The sequence below is a fragment of the Helianthus annuus genome, chromosome 16, assembly GCF_002127325.2.
Source record: "Helianthus annuus cultivar XRQ/B chromosome 16, HanXRQr2.0-SUNRISE, whole genome shotgun sequence".
Classification (NCBI taxonomy): Eukaryota; Viridiplantae; Streptophyta; class Magnoliopsida; order Asterales; family Asteraceae; genus Helianthus; species Helianthus annuus.
The window spans coordinates 54,469,596-54,484,089 of record NC_035448.2 but is presented as its reverse complement, the minus strand read 5'-3'; the positions used below and the strand labels follow the sequence as shown (position 1 = coordinate 54,484,089).

The 14,494-nt window shown below is 36.9% G+C and overlaps 3 protein-coding genes across 6 annotated transcripts; 2 read left to right on the top strand and 1 right to left on the bottom strand.

Annotated features, from left to right (window-relative positions):
- Nucleotides 1-1,249: 1,249 nt before the first annotated feature.
- LOC110918033 (peptidyl-prolyl cis-trans isomerase CYP40) lies at nt 1,250-5,279 on the top strand. 4 transcript variants are annotated; one of them, XM_035985715.1, is made up of 10 exons: nt 1,269-1,351; nt 1,499-1,681; nt 2,315-2,815; nt 2,890-2,977; nt 3,665-3,717; nt 3,785-3,889; nt 3,958-4,033; nt 4,272-4,309; nt 4,593-4,653; nt 4,766-5,255. In XM_035985715.1, exons 2-9 carry the CDS (start codon nt 1,511-1,513, stop codon nt 4,644-4,646), a joined length of 1,086 nt encoding a protein of 361 aa, XP_035841608.1. In that variant the 5' UTR covers nt 1,269-1,351; nt 1,499-1,510; the 3' UTR covers nt 4,647-4,653; nt 4,766-5,255. The 4 variants fall into 4 exon arrangements, 3 of the variants coding, with proteins under 3 accessions (XP_022018120.1, XP_022018122.1, XP_035841608.1); XR_002581026.2 differs by having other exon boundaries at nt 1,250-1,681; nt 3,785-3,884; nt 4,766-5,279; XM_022162428.2 differs by having other exon boundaries at nt 1,250-1,681; nt 4,766-5,279.
- Nucleotides 4,635-9,513, bottom strand: LOC110918032 (armadillo repeat-containing protein 6). Its single transcript, XM_022162427.2, has 7 exons — nt 8,843-9,513; nt 7,479-7,762; nt 7,265-7,393; nt 5,653-5,775; nt 5,281-5,388; nt 4,998-5,176; nt 4,635-4,918 (listed from the first exon to the last, which is right to left on the bottom strand). Exons 1-7 carry the CDS (start codon nt 9,282-9,284, stop codon nt 4,795-4,797), a joined length of 1,389 nt encoding a protein of 462 aa, XP_022018119.1. The 5' UTR covers nt 9,285-9,513; the 3' UTR covers nt 4,635-4,794.
- Nucleotides 9,514-9,973: 460 nt separating this feature from the next.
- On the top strand, nt 9,974-10,884 carry LOC110919278. The gene is made up of 2 exons (XM_022163551.1): nt 9,974-10,384; nt 10,426-10,884. Exons 1-2 carry the CDS (start codon nt 9,974-9,976, stop codon nt 10,882-10,884), a joined length of 870 nt encoding a protein of 289 aa, XP_022019243.1.
- Nucleotides 10,885-14,494: the final 3,610 nt, after the last annotated feature.

Genomic DNA, 14,494 nt, shown 5'->3' with positions numbered 1-14,494 from the left:
TGGGTTTTTAGTCAGATACATGTTTTATTTACTGTCTCCGTGGATGAACTATTAGACTTATAAAATCCTTTTGGGGGTGTTATACGATAAGTGACGAAATACATAAGAGAGGGGCTTTATATTATAAGAGGGTGTAGTGGTAAGGGGGTTATATAACCCCTTCAATTTATACATACATATGTATGTATGTATGTATGTATGTATGTGTGAGTGGAGAAGGTTGGGCAACAGCGTGATGATTTTTGCGTGGATTCAAAATTCAGACTCTATATCGTCGACCGTAGTGGTGTGCGGCGACGCTATGAAGCGCTATGTTACCTTTCCCCGCTATGTGGCGCGCGGCCTTATAGAGAAATCACAAGAATATTGTTTTTGTTAGTGTTTATGTCACAAAAGTTTTAACCAATTATATAAAAATTATTACGTGTCATATAAAATTGTCTTAAGATGCATAACCATTGCCACCTTTTTACTTCTTTTATATCTATACACGAAGCATCCACTATTTTACGTATTTACTTTGTTTTCATAAAAAGTGTGCCTATTATGTACCTTCTAAGACTAAAAATAATCATTGCATTGATCGTCTCATTTCTATCATCGCTATTATTATAATAGTATGGCTCCCATTATTTCCATATCCCTAATTTTAATTTTCATATTCTTTTTCATTCTTTCTTTATATATATTTATGTATTATGTATGTATAGAGAGATAGAGAGGATGAATTTGTAAATACTAATAACTCCCACTATGGCACCCCATACTATATTCACAATATTTTTAGAGTAAAATGACAAAATAGTTCATAAGTTTAGTTTATTTTTGCAACTTCAGACTAAAAATATACTTTTTGTATCTGCGTCTCTAAAATTTCATTTTTTTGGTCATTTTCATCCAATTAGGAAACTTGATTAGAATTTTCAATTAATTTCTTCTTTTTTTTTATCATTTTCCTTATTTAACTAAGATATATTATGGTAGAAAATGATGATTATACCCTTCAAAATGAGGAAACCAACAAAAAAGTGATAAATCAATAGAAAATTTTAACTAAGTTTGTCAATCGGATGAAAATGGTAACAAAAATGAAACATCATGGACTTAGACACAAAAGGTTTCATTTTTGGACTAAAGTGAGAAAAGTGGCTTAAACTCTGAGACTATTCTAGCATTTTACATTTTTTTATATTAAAAAGTAATATAGATATAGATAACTTATATTAATGATAAGGGTCCATGATTATACATACAAATTTGGAAAAAAATAAAGAAATAAAAAATTAAAAATGGGGAAACAAAACTGAAGCAAGAAGAAAGGAGCAACAACAGGGGACAAGAGTGTCACCATGTCTATTAATTATTCAATTCTCCTATCCATATATATCTATATCTATATATACATATATAGCAAGAAGTCTAGTTTGTTTATATTCTATAACTCAATTACAGATTCAAGTAATCATTGATCATCAATCAACCTTCATCTTCAATTCAGATTTACATAGATATGAGAAGAGGAAGGTGTTATCTGGATATTAGCATCGGTGGAGAATTAGAGGGCAGGATTGTGGTGGAATTGTTCACCGAAATCGTCCCGAAAACCGCTGAGAATTTCCGGGCACTCTGTACCGGTGAGAAGGGTGTTAGCCCCATCACCGGAGTTCCACTGCACTACAAGGTATGTATGTATGTATTTATCTACAACCGAAGCTTGACCCGAATGACGGGGGTCGAAAACGTATATACTCTAAAATTTCTATACGAAAACTACATGAAAAGTTCAGGGGAGTCGGGTGCCCCTCCCCGCCCCTTCTATATTTCGCCACTGTCTACAACGGTTTTAGTTTCGTTTCGATACTTAATTGCACGATAGGGGCGGAACCAGAGAGGGTTCAGAGTGTCAGTTGACCCCATCACCTTGGATTTAAAATATATAATATGAGTTTTATGTAACAAAAACATGAGTTTGTCCCCTTAGTTATAAACGGTAGCGGCGGAAAGAGTTTTATGATGACCCCTTTAAAAGGTTGAAATTCACTAGATTTTTAAATATGAATATGAAATATGAGTTTTTTTGTTTAACAAGGACATCAGTTGGACCTCTTAGTTATAATCAGCGGAAAAAAAACCTTACCATGACCCGACTAAAAGGTTGGAATTCATTGGATTTTTTAATATAAAATATGAGTCTTTTACTTTTTTATAACAAAAACATGAGTTGGACTCCCTAGTTATAACCAGTAAAGAAAAGAATCTTATGATGACCTTCGGTAAAAAGTTCTGCTTCTGATACTGTATTCGATGATTTCAGGGTGTTCGTTTTCACCGGATGATTAAAAGCTCCAAGATTGAAGGAGGTGATATTTCGGGCGGGGATGGAACCGGTGGAGAATCCATCTACGGTCCAACGTTCGAAGACGAGAATTTCGAGCTAAAACATGAGAGAAAAGGAATGTTGTCGATGGTGAACTCGGGCCCAGACACAAACGGGTCGCAGTTTCTTATCACCACGACCCGGACTCCAAACTTGGATGGGAAATATGTTGTGTTTGGGAAAGTGGTTAAAGGGATGGGGACCGTGAAGTCGATAGAACACGTTGCTACTGACGACGATGATCGCCCGGTTCTCGATGTTGTCATCGAGAACTGTGGCGAGATTAAAGACGGGGAGGATGATGGAATGGGAAACTTTTTTAAAGACGGAGACGAGTATCCTGACTGGCCCGCTGACCTTGACAACGGGCCAAGTCAGCTCTCGTGGTGGTTGGATGCTGTCGATTCGATCCGGACTTCTGGGAATGAAGCTTTTAAGGTAAATGACTAATTAGGTGATTATTAATGAAACTATTTCATTTCAAATTCTTATTTCTTGAAGTTTGTATACAGAAGCAAGATTATAAAATGGCTCTAAGAAAGTATAAGAAAGCTGTGCGTTATTTGGATGTCTGCTGGGACAAAGAAGGAATTGATGAAGGTTAACCAAAATTTTTTCACCATATTATGTACTTTTTTTTCACCATATCACGGGGATAACTAGAGGTGTACAAATCGGGTTTTTTGGAAAACCCACCGAACCGAGTTGGTCATCTTTGGTCAAAATCAGTTTGTGGCGAAACCGGTTCAGGTTATAAAGCTATAAACCGGTTTTAGTGGGTAAATATTCGAAGCTATACATATCGATTTGGGTCGTGCTGAAACTGGTTCGGGCCCAAACCGGTACCCCAAACTGTCGGGTTGGGGTCAAACCGGTTAGGGTCCAAACCAGTATACAAACTAGCGGGTTGGGTCAAACAGGTTTTGAAGGTGGTACCGGGTCGGACTATGAAGCGATACTTGCCTCACTTTTTACTTTTTTTACTTACATAGAGAATTTTGTCAAGTATCTACTTTTCAAACATCTATCTTATTTTCTTAAAAAGTGGGCCAACTTTGTATATTCAAATGCATTTCTAAAACTATTCAAAGATAAAGTAGATACGTGAAATTATTCGTGTATCTCGTAGGCATATAAATGTATAATATGGTCTGGCAGGTATAACTGTATCCGAAAATGTTCATAAACACAAGTCATAGTTTCATAAACGGGTATAGAACTAGGATTACCAAAACCTTCCTATGCCGGCCGATTGCCACCACTGATTCTATTGGTTGAAATCTGCAGACGGAACTATTTCTATCGGGAAAAAGAAGGCACAGATATTCACAAACAGTGCTGTAAGTCTCGAGTTATAACCAATCGCGTAATCTAAAAAAAATCTTGAAACCATTTCATTATCCTCAGGCTTGTAAGCTGAAACTTGGGGACCCTAAGGGAGCATTGATTGACATCGAGTTTGCATTGCGTGACGGTGAAAACAACGTGAAGGCTTGGTTTCGCCAAGGTCAGGTTGGTGACTAGATTAAATAGTTTATTGAAACTGTGTAACTGTAAAAACCGTTAATTGCATCATTCAGGCATATATGGCGCTCAATGAGGTTGATAACGCAGTAGACAGTTTCAAGAAGGCAAAAGAGCTGGAACCGAAAGATGGTTAGGCACTCATTTCAAAATTTCACATATACGAACTTAAAAATTTCACATACACGAGGGTGTATACGATACTCAAAGGAAATAAACTTATTATACATTCTCTACCTGTATATATTGGTCGAGGGTGTATACGATACTATATAAGAATATAAATGATATTATTCCATGAAGGTCTAGTTTTTTATGCTAAATTTCAAAGTTAAAAATCAATTGTTGACATCCATATATATGTTTGCAGCTGGAATAACAAGGGAGCTGCAGGCGGCACAAAGGGTGGTATGTTCACATTAAGAAAGATCTGTTATCGCCATCGGTGATACGTTTATTTATTTTTTTATTTTCTTTCAATATACGTTCTCTATGTTTGTTTGCTTGTATGTTTTTTGAGCCGAGTGTCTCTCTAAAAGCAGCCTCTCTATCCCAACGGATAGAGGTAAGGTTTGCCTATATATCACCCTCCCCTGACTCTGCCAATAACTTTGCTAATTGTGCGATATATACACTCTCTACAGTTGTTGTTGTTGTTAATAGTTTTTCGATATATACACCACGTGTGCAGGTTACTGAAAGACTTGAAAAATTGAAGGCAGCATACTCCAAGTGTTTCCCGTAAAAAAAAGGTATGTATGTTCAATAATATTGAAAAAAAAAGTGTTTTAATCAACCTCGGCATCATGGGAATCACATATATCACATCAATAGTCCAAATTAATACAAAATTATCTGTTTCAGGCAACAAAATATGATCGAGCGGCGCACACCTAAGAGTTGTAGTTTTCAAGCCCCAAGTCTCTAAGAGCAGCAACGGCTGCATCTTTACAGCTTTTGTGGTTTTCCTTAGCATTCCTTATTATCTTCTCGATACCATTACTCAATAAAACGGGCCTGCAAATGTACAACCAAACAGATTCTTACAACATGTTTAAAAAACATAAAAGAAAGTTAGGAACCAATAAAAATCCACCTGTTTTCTGGATTTCTGGCGACAAGATTACGGATCATAAGGCAAGTGTTTTTCTGCAGTTGATATGAGAGAGGAAACTTTTGCATCGATTGAATAGCAAGGTCTCCTGCTCCTGCTTCCATTGCCAAAGATGCATTTGCGGGTGATCGCAGGCACAGGGTGCATATGATAGTCATCACCTGACAAATGTATGTTATGTAGGACAACAAGCCGGTTGTAATAAAGATGCAAGAGAAATTCTATTAATAAATGTTTAAATATACCATTGCGAGAGTTTTTTTACCTCTTGGAGAACAGAAGGATCGTCAGCAAGTCTGCTAGAAAGTGTGATAAGTCTATTCAACCCTCCCCTTTCGACAATAGCACTCTTGTTAAAGTCGCTTCCAGCCAACTAATCAGGAACTATATGTTAATCGTATCGGAAGGATACATTATCTCAAGAAGCATAATACGATAAAAGTAATATAGTTTGGCAATCCATATACTGCTATTCGTTTAAGAAGATAATAGATTCATGGGCATTTTTCTCATTTCATAAGTATAGATGTACCGATCTACCCAATTGTGATTCAGATCGATCGGTTTAATCAGGTTCGGATATTTTCAGATGATCAAATAGTATATAAGGTGAGACTTTAGAAATATTTCGACAAACCTTTGATAATAACGAGCAACAAGCTTTAGCCACAATTTTATTCCCTTGCACACCACTTTCATCAATACAAATGAGCAATGAATCTATACCACCCTTTTCAGCAACCGATCTGCATATTTCATCCTGAAACGACCAAAAATTATAAACCCATTGATGATATAATAGGATTTATGTTAAAGGTACATTAATATGCTGAGTAGGGGTGTAAACAAACCCAGAGGCTCGAGAGCTACTCGGGATCGGCTCGGTTAAAAGCTCGAACGAGTCTGAAATAAAAAGCTCGTTTAGGCTCGCGAACCTAAACGAGCCCAAACAAAATTTTAGTTTTATTTGTATATATTATAATGAAACTGATGATTATAACCCAATCCTAAAAAGCCCAAGTCGGTTTCAACTTAAGCCCATATGAATTAAACTAATAACATTTGTGAGCCGAGCTGTTAGCTCATTTGAGATTGTTCTCAATATAGCTCAAGCCGAGCTCGAGCTTTGGGTTTTACTCACGAGCCGAGTTCAAACTCAAATAAGTAGACTCAAACCGAGCCGAGCTCGGGCTTCATAATAACATGACGAGCCGAGCTCGAGAAGTGGAAGGCTCGGGCTTGGCCCGGCTCATTTACACCCCTAAAAGCTGAGCGTACAGATTATTCTTCATGGTAAACAAATTTTACAAGATTCACTATATGATATTCAGAAACTAAATTGCTATAAGCTATCAAAGTTTTTACTTTTATAACTTATACAAGTCTTCATGCTTCATAACACAGTGGATTTTGTCTTTAAAGTATGAACAAGGGCAAACTGCAAAAAACAGAAGCAACCTTTACACTTTTTTCTAATTTTTTGCTACCCACTTTAATTGAGACACAAAATAGAATAATTTACACTTTCCTACCGATTTTAGCACCCAAGTTACATTTTGTTACAGACTGTTACAACAAATGACCTCTTCAACCCTTAGCAAGTATTATCTTTGTTGATTTTTTCACATATGGTTACCTGATATATTTTGTGTCAGTGTGTATGTATAAATACACCAAGTGACATCTGATTTGATATTTATTATTTTTTTAAATACATAACTATTTTACAAAACATATAATTTCTTTGGACATGTAAAAAAAATAGGGGTGCAAACGAGCTCGAACTCGGCTCAGTAAGCTCGAGCTCGGCTCGTTGGTAAATATCTCGAGCTCGGCTTGGGCTCAGCTCGTTTATTATCTATTAATTAATATATTAAATAAAATTAATATAAATAATAGTCTCGTTTAGGCTCGCAAGCACGATAAGTGAAGATCAGGCTCGGGCTCGCTTACTAAAATAAGCTTATTTTTAGGTTTGTTTGCTAGACAACCTTCACATGCTCGTAAAAAGGGGTAAATGTTATTAAGTATTAATAAAAACTAATATTACACTATAGCTCGACGAGCCTGACTAGCTTCACATGCTAGGCTCGAGCTCAAGCCGATAAATAAACGAACTTTGTTTTAGGCTCAAGCTCGGCTCGTTTCGAGCACACAATTTGAAGTTTGTTTGCTATAACTGGAAAAATGTAAAGCTCATAGACGCATAAAGCAAAAATTTCACTAGCATTTGGAAAATTAGCACTCACATTCACTGCAACGGCTTTTAGTGCGATAGTTGCTGACACAAGACCTGGTGAGCTAATTCCATCCTTTAACGACTCCACAAGAACTTCAGCAATTCCAACTTTCGCAAATTGTCGAGCATAGCCATAAACCTATAAATACAGAAATAAATATCTATTTAAAAAACAAACGAATTATAGGATAATATTTAAACAAGTAAATCTGAAAGTAACTTACTTGTGAAGCCACTACACGGTTATCATCAGCAGCCAAAAGCACTCTGATAGCATCATATAAACAGGGAATGGTCCCTATTGTATGTTTCTTCATAATTGTAACTATTAATTCATCTATGTGTAATTCCACAAACGATTCTTTAATAACCTCATTACCAGTTGAAGCAGCGGCAACAACAGAAAAACCACTGTTCAAAATATTCACATTTTCAGTTTCTTTGTTTAGGATCTCAATCAACATTTTTGGTCCTCCGCGTTGCCTAAAAGTTTCTGTACTTTGAAGATCTGCATGAGGAAAAACCAATATTACAACAGGCGAACTGCACGAAATAGAAACAAACTTTACACTTATTCTTCAATTTAGCACCCCTGCTCTAAATTACGTGCAAAATAGAAAGTACTACTCATGATTTATTACCGATTTTAGCAACCAACCACATTTTTTTCTAAATGACTCATTTCAACCACTTAAAATTTTATATTTGAAAGTAATTATTAAATGTCATATCGTGTCAACAATTTTTGAAAATTAAGAAAAAAATTGGTCAGCTATCGGTTGAATAGATTATTCATTGCAACAATCAGTAATAAATTATAACTTGGTTGCTAAAATTGACAATACGTGATCTAGTACAATCGGGATAAGGTGTAGAGTTCATTTCCATTTCATTCGGTTTCCCCTATTACTGTATAAACTGGATAGCATTGCCAAACACTTCAACATTACAAAATGCGATCTATTCGTTAATTTAGTTTTAGCAACCTGTACAGGCCATCTGGGTTTAACAAAACGCGCATGTACAAGTTCCGGAGCATGTTTTACAAAAAGCACACCCGAGGCACGTTTTTTGGCAAAAAAAGTGACCCTGAGATGTGCGCCTCATGTATTTCTCATATTTTTGTGTGGCAGGTTGTTGTACAGCATGCTTTTCAGGTTGTACATGTATGTAATTTCAGTATTAAAACATATATAAAGCGTATTCGTGTCTAAATATTGGGTAAAAGATGCTAGAAACCTATAGGAAGTATATAAAATAAAAAAAAAAAAAAAACTATATCCATGCCTCAGTTTTAGACCTTGTCACTTTTGTGCGCTCCTCGGCTTTTAAAACCAAGCAGGTCATACAAAAATCATGTTTACCGGTCATGAGATAGAACTAGCAAATTGTATTCTATCCACATTTCAATTAAACGTTCATAGATCATAAAGATATAATCGAACACTAATCATGTAAGGAAATCAAACCACTATGATCAAGAACTAAAACTACCTGACCTTCAACATAATTCACAATTTAAACATTCAAATTCACGCTCAAGAACACTAAAATTTTCAACTAAACAGATCAGTTTAACCAATCATACCAAGAAGAAACGCAGCCAACACATGTAAACCCTTCACAAGCACAGAACCACAACCACCAGCCCTAGCTTTCAAACAAACTTCATACATAGCATCCACACCACCATTTCTAGCACCAATTGCACCATTTCCAGATCCCTCAACACGCAACAATTCACCCAAGCCATCCAACAACCCTAAAACCTCATCTACAACAGCTTCATCGGTCCAATCCAGCAACTGTAACTGTTTGATTCGATCAATCGAATGGATCACCGGATTAGTTTCTCCGGGGAGTGTATCGGTGACGATGCCGGAGAGATCTACGCCTTGAAGAGTTAGGGTTTCGATTGCGTCGGCTAGGGCTTCTGCTGGATCCATACCTAGATCGTCTATGTTTTCCTGAACCATTTCGTTAAATGCTTGTTGAGAGATTGATCGGACGGTAGGTTTTGCAGCGGCCATGTTGTGCCGGTGGTGGTTGCCGGAGAAAATGGCGGTGGTGGTAATGAGAGTGTGAGTGAGAGTATTTTGAATATTCAAATTACAAATCCGCCACTAGAAGGGTGGAAACAAACCCACTCCCGTCTGATTTCGAGTAACTTATATTGGAAGGAAATAATTCCTCTACATTTCCCCCCTCCTATTACCTTTGATTGATTGTGTTGCCTTTTTGTTTTTGTGTAAGGCTTTTTTTAGGCTGAATATTTTCTTACTTCGGGGTATATATTCTGCACCTTGTATTATACAAATTATTGAATGAGCCACGTTTTTTTTTTTTTTTCTTTATGGTATCAGAGCGAGAGCGCTGTTCCATAACATGCTCAGACAAAACCCAAAAACCCTAAACTAACCGACCATCATCCATGGTCGGCGACAAAGAAAAGGAACCGAATGTGACCAGCAATGTTGTCGGAGACCACACTTCACCGCTACTATCTTCACCTTTCTGATTACCCACGACAGTTACATGTGCATGAAGCCTTAAATGACAACAATTACCTCGACTGGGTTTCAGAGATGGAGACATTCTGTTTGCAAAAAACAAGATAGGCTTTGTCAATGGAACTCTACAAAAACCGGAGAAGACACATCCAGACCACATGTCATGGCTCTGATGTGATGCCATGATCAGAGGATTGCTAACTACAGCCATGGAGAAGGAGATTAGAGTTAGTGTGAAATATGCTAACTCCGTAAAAGAGATATGGAAGGACTTACAGGAGCGTTTCGGGAAGGAGAGTGCCCCGAGGGCATACGAACTCAAACAACTTCTGATGACAACGAAGCAAGATAGCTCCTTTGTGTTAGCATACTACACCAAAGTAAGAACACTCTGGGATGAGATAAATGCAGTTTTTTCGATTCCTAAATGTTCTTGTACGGGCTGCACATGTGGCTTGAGCAAGAAGATGACCAATTCCAAGGATAAAGAGAAGTTGTATGAGTTCTTACTTGGACTCGACAACGAATATTCTACCATTAGAACCCAAATCCTTGCTATGAAGCCCATACCCAGCCTAGGAGAAGCCTATCATCTTGTTTCAGAAGATGAGCAACAAAAGGTAGTCTCTATTGGCAAGAAACCAACACCGCTGCGTTTCAGGCATTTGTGAACAAAGACGGGGTTGCTGGCACACACAACCGAAACATATCCAAAAGCAGCAAGAAGGTTGCTGATGAAAAGGTGGAGCATTACGCCTTTTGTAGGAAAGACAAGCATTACTGTGACGGGTGCTTTAAACGAATCGGGTACCTGGAATGGTGGCCGGGAAAGGGGAAGACGGAGAAAGGAAAGGCTAAGGCCGGATGCGTTGATATGATGCAGGCTGCGGGTGAACCAAGACAAAGTAGGGCCACCCCCATACCGGGCTTAAACGAAGAACAATACCAACAATTTTTGCACATGTTTACCACTACGGCTAATGTCGAGGTCACGAAACCTATGGCTAATATGGCAGGTATTTTCGACGAAGGTAATGGGTGGATTGTTGACTCGGGTTGCACCGAGGACATAACCGATATCTTAAATACTCTTCATGAGAAATGGAAAGTTAAAATGTGATAAACGGTCTCACTGATGATGTGCCAGTAGGTTTTTATACGCTTAGTAAATTGATTTCGAGATATAAACCTAAAAATCAATAACTTACTTATCTGGTGGGGAACATCTCTCGGATATATGGGTAACCCCCGAAATCTTGTTTGAGAGATTGCATGATTCTGAGATACTAGGTCTTTATACTGTTTGATATCTGGGGTATTTTACCTGGTCTTCTGATTTTGCGTCAGCAATGGCCTAGACCTCGTATAATACTTTATGCGCTTTAATAAAAGCTTTCCCTCTGCATAAAAATTGAGAAAATATCGAAAGATATATATCAAGTGCAGTTGTAAAGAAGATCCCTAAGTGGGACACACCTAAAGTCGAGCCTTCATCTCTTTGACTGAACGGTAGTTCATACCTGAGCTCTCAAGGTCTCGCACTAACCCAGAGTACAGATATCATTATGGTATATTCACCTGTAAGACTGAATATAGGGAATTTTGATACGGGACTATATTCTGAGGTGGGACACGCGAATAAGTTAAGTGCTTAAAACACTAAATCTCGTATCTCGGATCAGTTGAAATTTGTGTGAAAATTTAAGTGGATCAGTATACTGACATCTAAGTGAATCGTTTAGAACTTAAAGTGTTTATAGCTCAACGGTGCTAGTGATTTGTCATAAACTGATATGATCATCTGACACGAACTCAAACAAAAATATTGTCTGTAAATATTTCTTTACTGTTTTATTTTAAAGAAAAATTACAAAAAGATTTTTGGAGTGTTTTAGCATAAACTTTGAAAAATACAAAAAGATTTTGTTTCTACTTTATTTTCGACAACCGATGTTCGAGAGCTGAGTTTCAAAATATGGGTATGCTGAACATGTTTCTGAAAAATAAATAAGTTCATTAATTTGAAACTTGAGGTTTTAAAATGAAAAATTAAAAAAAGAAATAGTTTGTGAAAATCTCCAAGGTCATTAAGTTGGACTTGGATGATAATTGTGAGATTTTGAATTCTTAAAATGTCAAATATGGAGTTATTTGATAGGGGGAGAGAGCCAAGTTATTTCTGGGAAATCTTACATTGTTAAATTTGAGCCAGGTTCTCGATCCAAAAATATTTTGAGCCCGGTCATCATTCTGGAAAACTAAAATCTTATATTTTTAGATATAAAATCCAGATTTCTGTGAACAAACGATGTCCTGTGCATTCACATATTTGAAATGCTCCAGCTTATTAATGATAAATGTCAAATATCTTACAAATGGTTTGAGATTTTTCAGACGAAAGAGCCAGACTACGATACTGATAGCTGAGCTTAAGGGGGAGTCTGAAGAAAAGCTCAAAGCAAGGGGAAGCTTGTAGCCAGGTATCGATCCTAGTAGCTGAAAGCATGAAAGCTTAAAGCAAGGGGAAGCCTGAGCTGAACGTAAGGGGGAGCAGATAGAGCTGTTAGAGAAAAAGGGAGAGTCTGTGGTTGATGACGATGTCAAAAACTTATGGAAGACTCAGAGAGAGAAGATAGAAAGCTACGAGATTGACTGCAGCAATATCCAAGGGGGAGTATGTGAGTGCATATGTCTATCGCTTGCGTCAATCACGTATCGTAGCTTAAATGAATGATACAAGACTGGTACTGAAAAGAAGAGAGCATGTTATGAAGCTGTAGTAGCTTCGTACGAAGCCACCAGCTTCGTACGAAGGCACCATACAAGGCTTCGTACGAAGCCATTCCTCTATATATAAGAGTGTTGTCTTGTCATTTATATCTTTTGGGCATTCTTGAGGCGAAGCTCTGCCCGTTTATTTTCGTGGTTTTGTACTGTCAAATTCAGTAATAGAAAACAAGTTATAATTACGTCTTTGTGTTCTCATCCACACACGTGATTGGATTCCACACATATCACGTGTCGGTACGCATTCAACGGTTGAAGATTCGATCCAGGGTTCCAATTCACATGACTGTTAGAAATATGAGATATCAAGACGAACATAGGAACCATTTAATAATTAATAATAAAATATATTATAATTAACCTTACTCCGTTTTTAACAAAACTTAGGTCAAAATGTAGATAAAAATATGCTCGTTCTAATGACATATTCATCGTTTTATAAAACATTATATTTTAGAAGTTATAAATGATAAATGAGTGAAGCAGCTGAATTAATTATAGTATATAAAATAATAAAAACCTAACACATATATAACAACTCTGCTCCGTAGTAAGTGTTTTAACCCTGACCACGGATAAAATACCTTGTCTGATCGATCCAAAACCCAGCAACGAATGCCAAAGTGCTGCCTGAAAAAAGGCTAAACTTTGTTAACTACGTTGGGGTTTTGATCTCGTGATGTATCATTAAAGTTTGAGTTAGGTTGTTGCACTGAAACGTGTTGCATTGTATTTTTATTAGTAACTCAAAATTTAGCACCAGGAAGCATTACATGTACTTCTGACATTGTTAAGAAAGGAAAAACTTTATGCTAAATTCTCAAAATGTGAATTCTGGTTGCAAGAGGTACAATTCCTTGGACACCTAATTAATCATGAAGGAATTCATGTGGATCCTACAAAGATCGAGGCAATTACCAAGTGGAAAGTCCCTAATTCACCAATAGAACTAAGAAGTTTTCTTGGATTGGCAAGATACTATAGATGTTTTATTCAAAATTTTTCTAGAATAGTCATTCCATTAACCAAGCTAACATGCAAATCAGTTAAGTTTGAATGGGGACCAAAACAGAAGGAAGCTTTCAAAGTCCTGAAGCAAAAATTAACTAATGCACCAATACTTGCTTTACCAGAAGGAACTGAAGATTTCATAGTATACCGTGATACAACAAAATTAGGATTTGGATGTTTGTTGATGCAACGTCAGAAAGTGATTGTTTATGCCTCTAGACAACTAAAGAAGCACGAAGAAAACAATACAACACATGATCTGGAGTTAGGAGCGATAGTTTTTGCTCTCAAGATTTGGAGACATTATCTTTACGGTAGTAAGTTTACTATCTTCACAGATCATAAAAGTTTAAGATATATTTTCGGGCAAAAGAAATTGAATATGAGGCAAAGACGTTGGATGGAGATCCTTAGTGACTACGATTGTGATATCCAATATCACGCAGGAAAAGCTATCGTAATAGCTGATGCTTTAAGTTGAAAGTATCATGAGAAGCCAAAAAGGGTACGTGCTCTCAGATTAAACCTGCAGATAGACCTAATGGAACAATTGAAAAAGGTTCAGGAAGCAGCAATCAAGAATCATGCTGAAGGATTAAAAGGAATGATGAAAGAATTAGAAAAAGGAACCGATGGGATTTGGAAATTCCATAAGAAAAGAATTTGGGTACCTATCAAAGGAAATCTACGAAACTGAATTCTTGAAGAAGCTCATAAATCCATGTATACGATTCATCCTGGAAGTGACAAGATGTATCAAGATCTAAAGAAAAATTTTTGGTGTATAGGAATCAAAAAGGATATAGCAAGTTATGTTTTCTAAATGTTTAACTTGCTCACAAGTTAAAGCTGAACATCAGAAACCATCAGGATTACTTCAGCAATTGGTGATGCCAATTTGGAAATGGGAACTGATAACAATGGATTTTGTT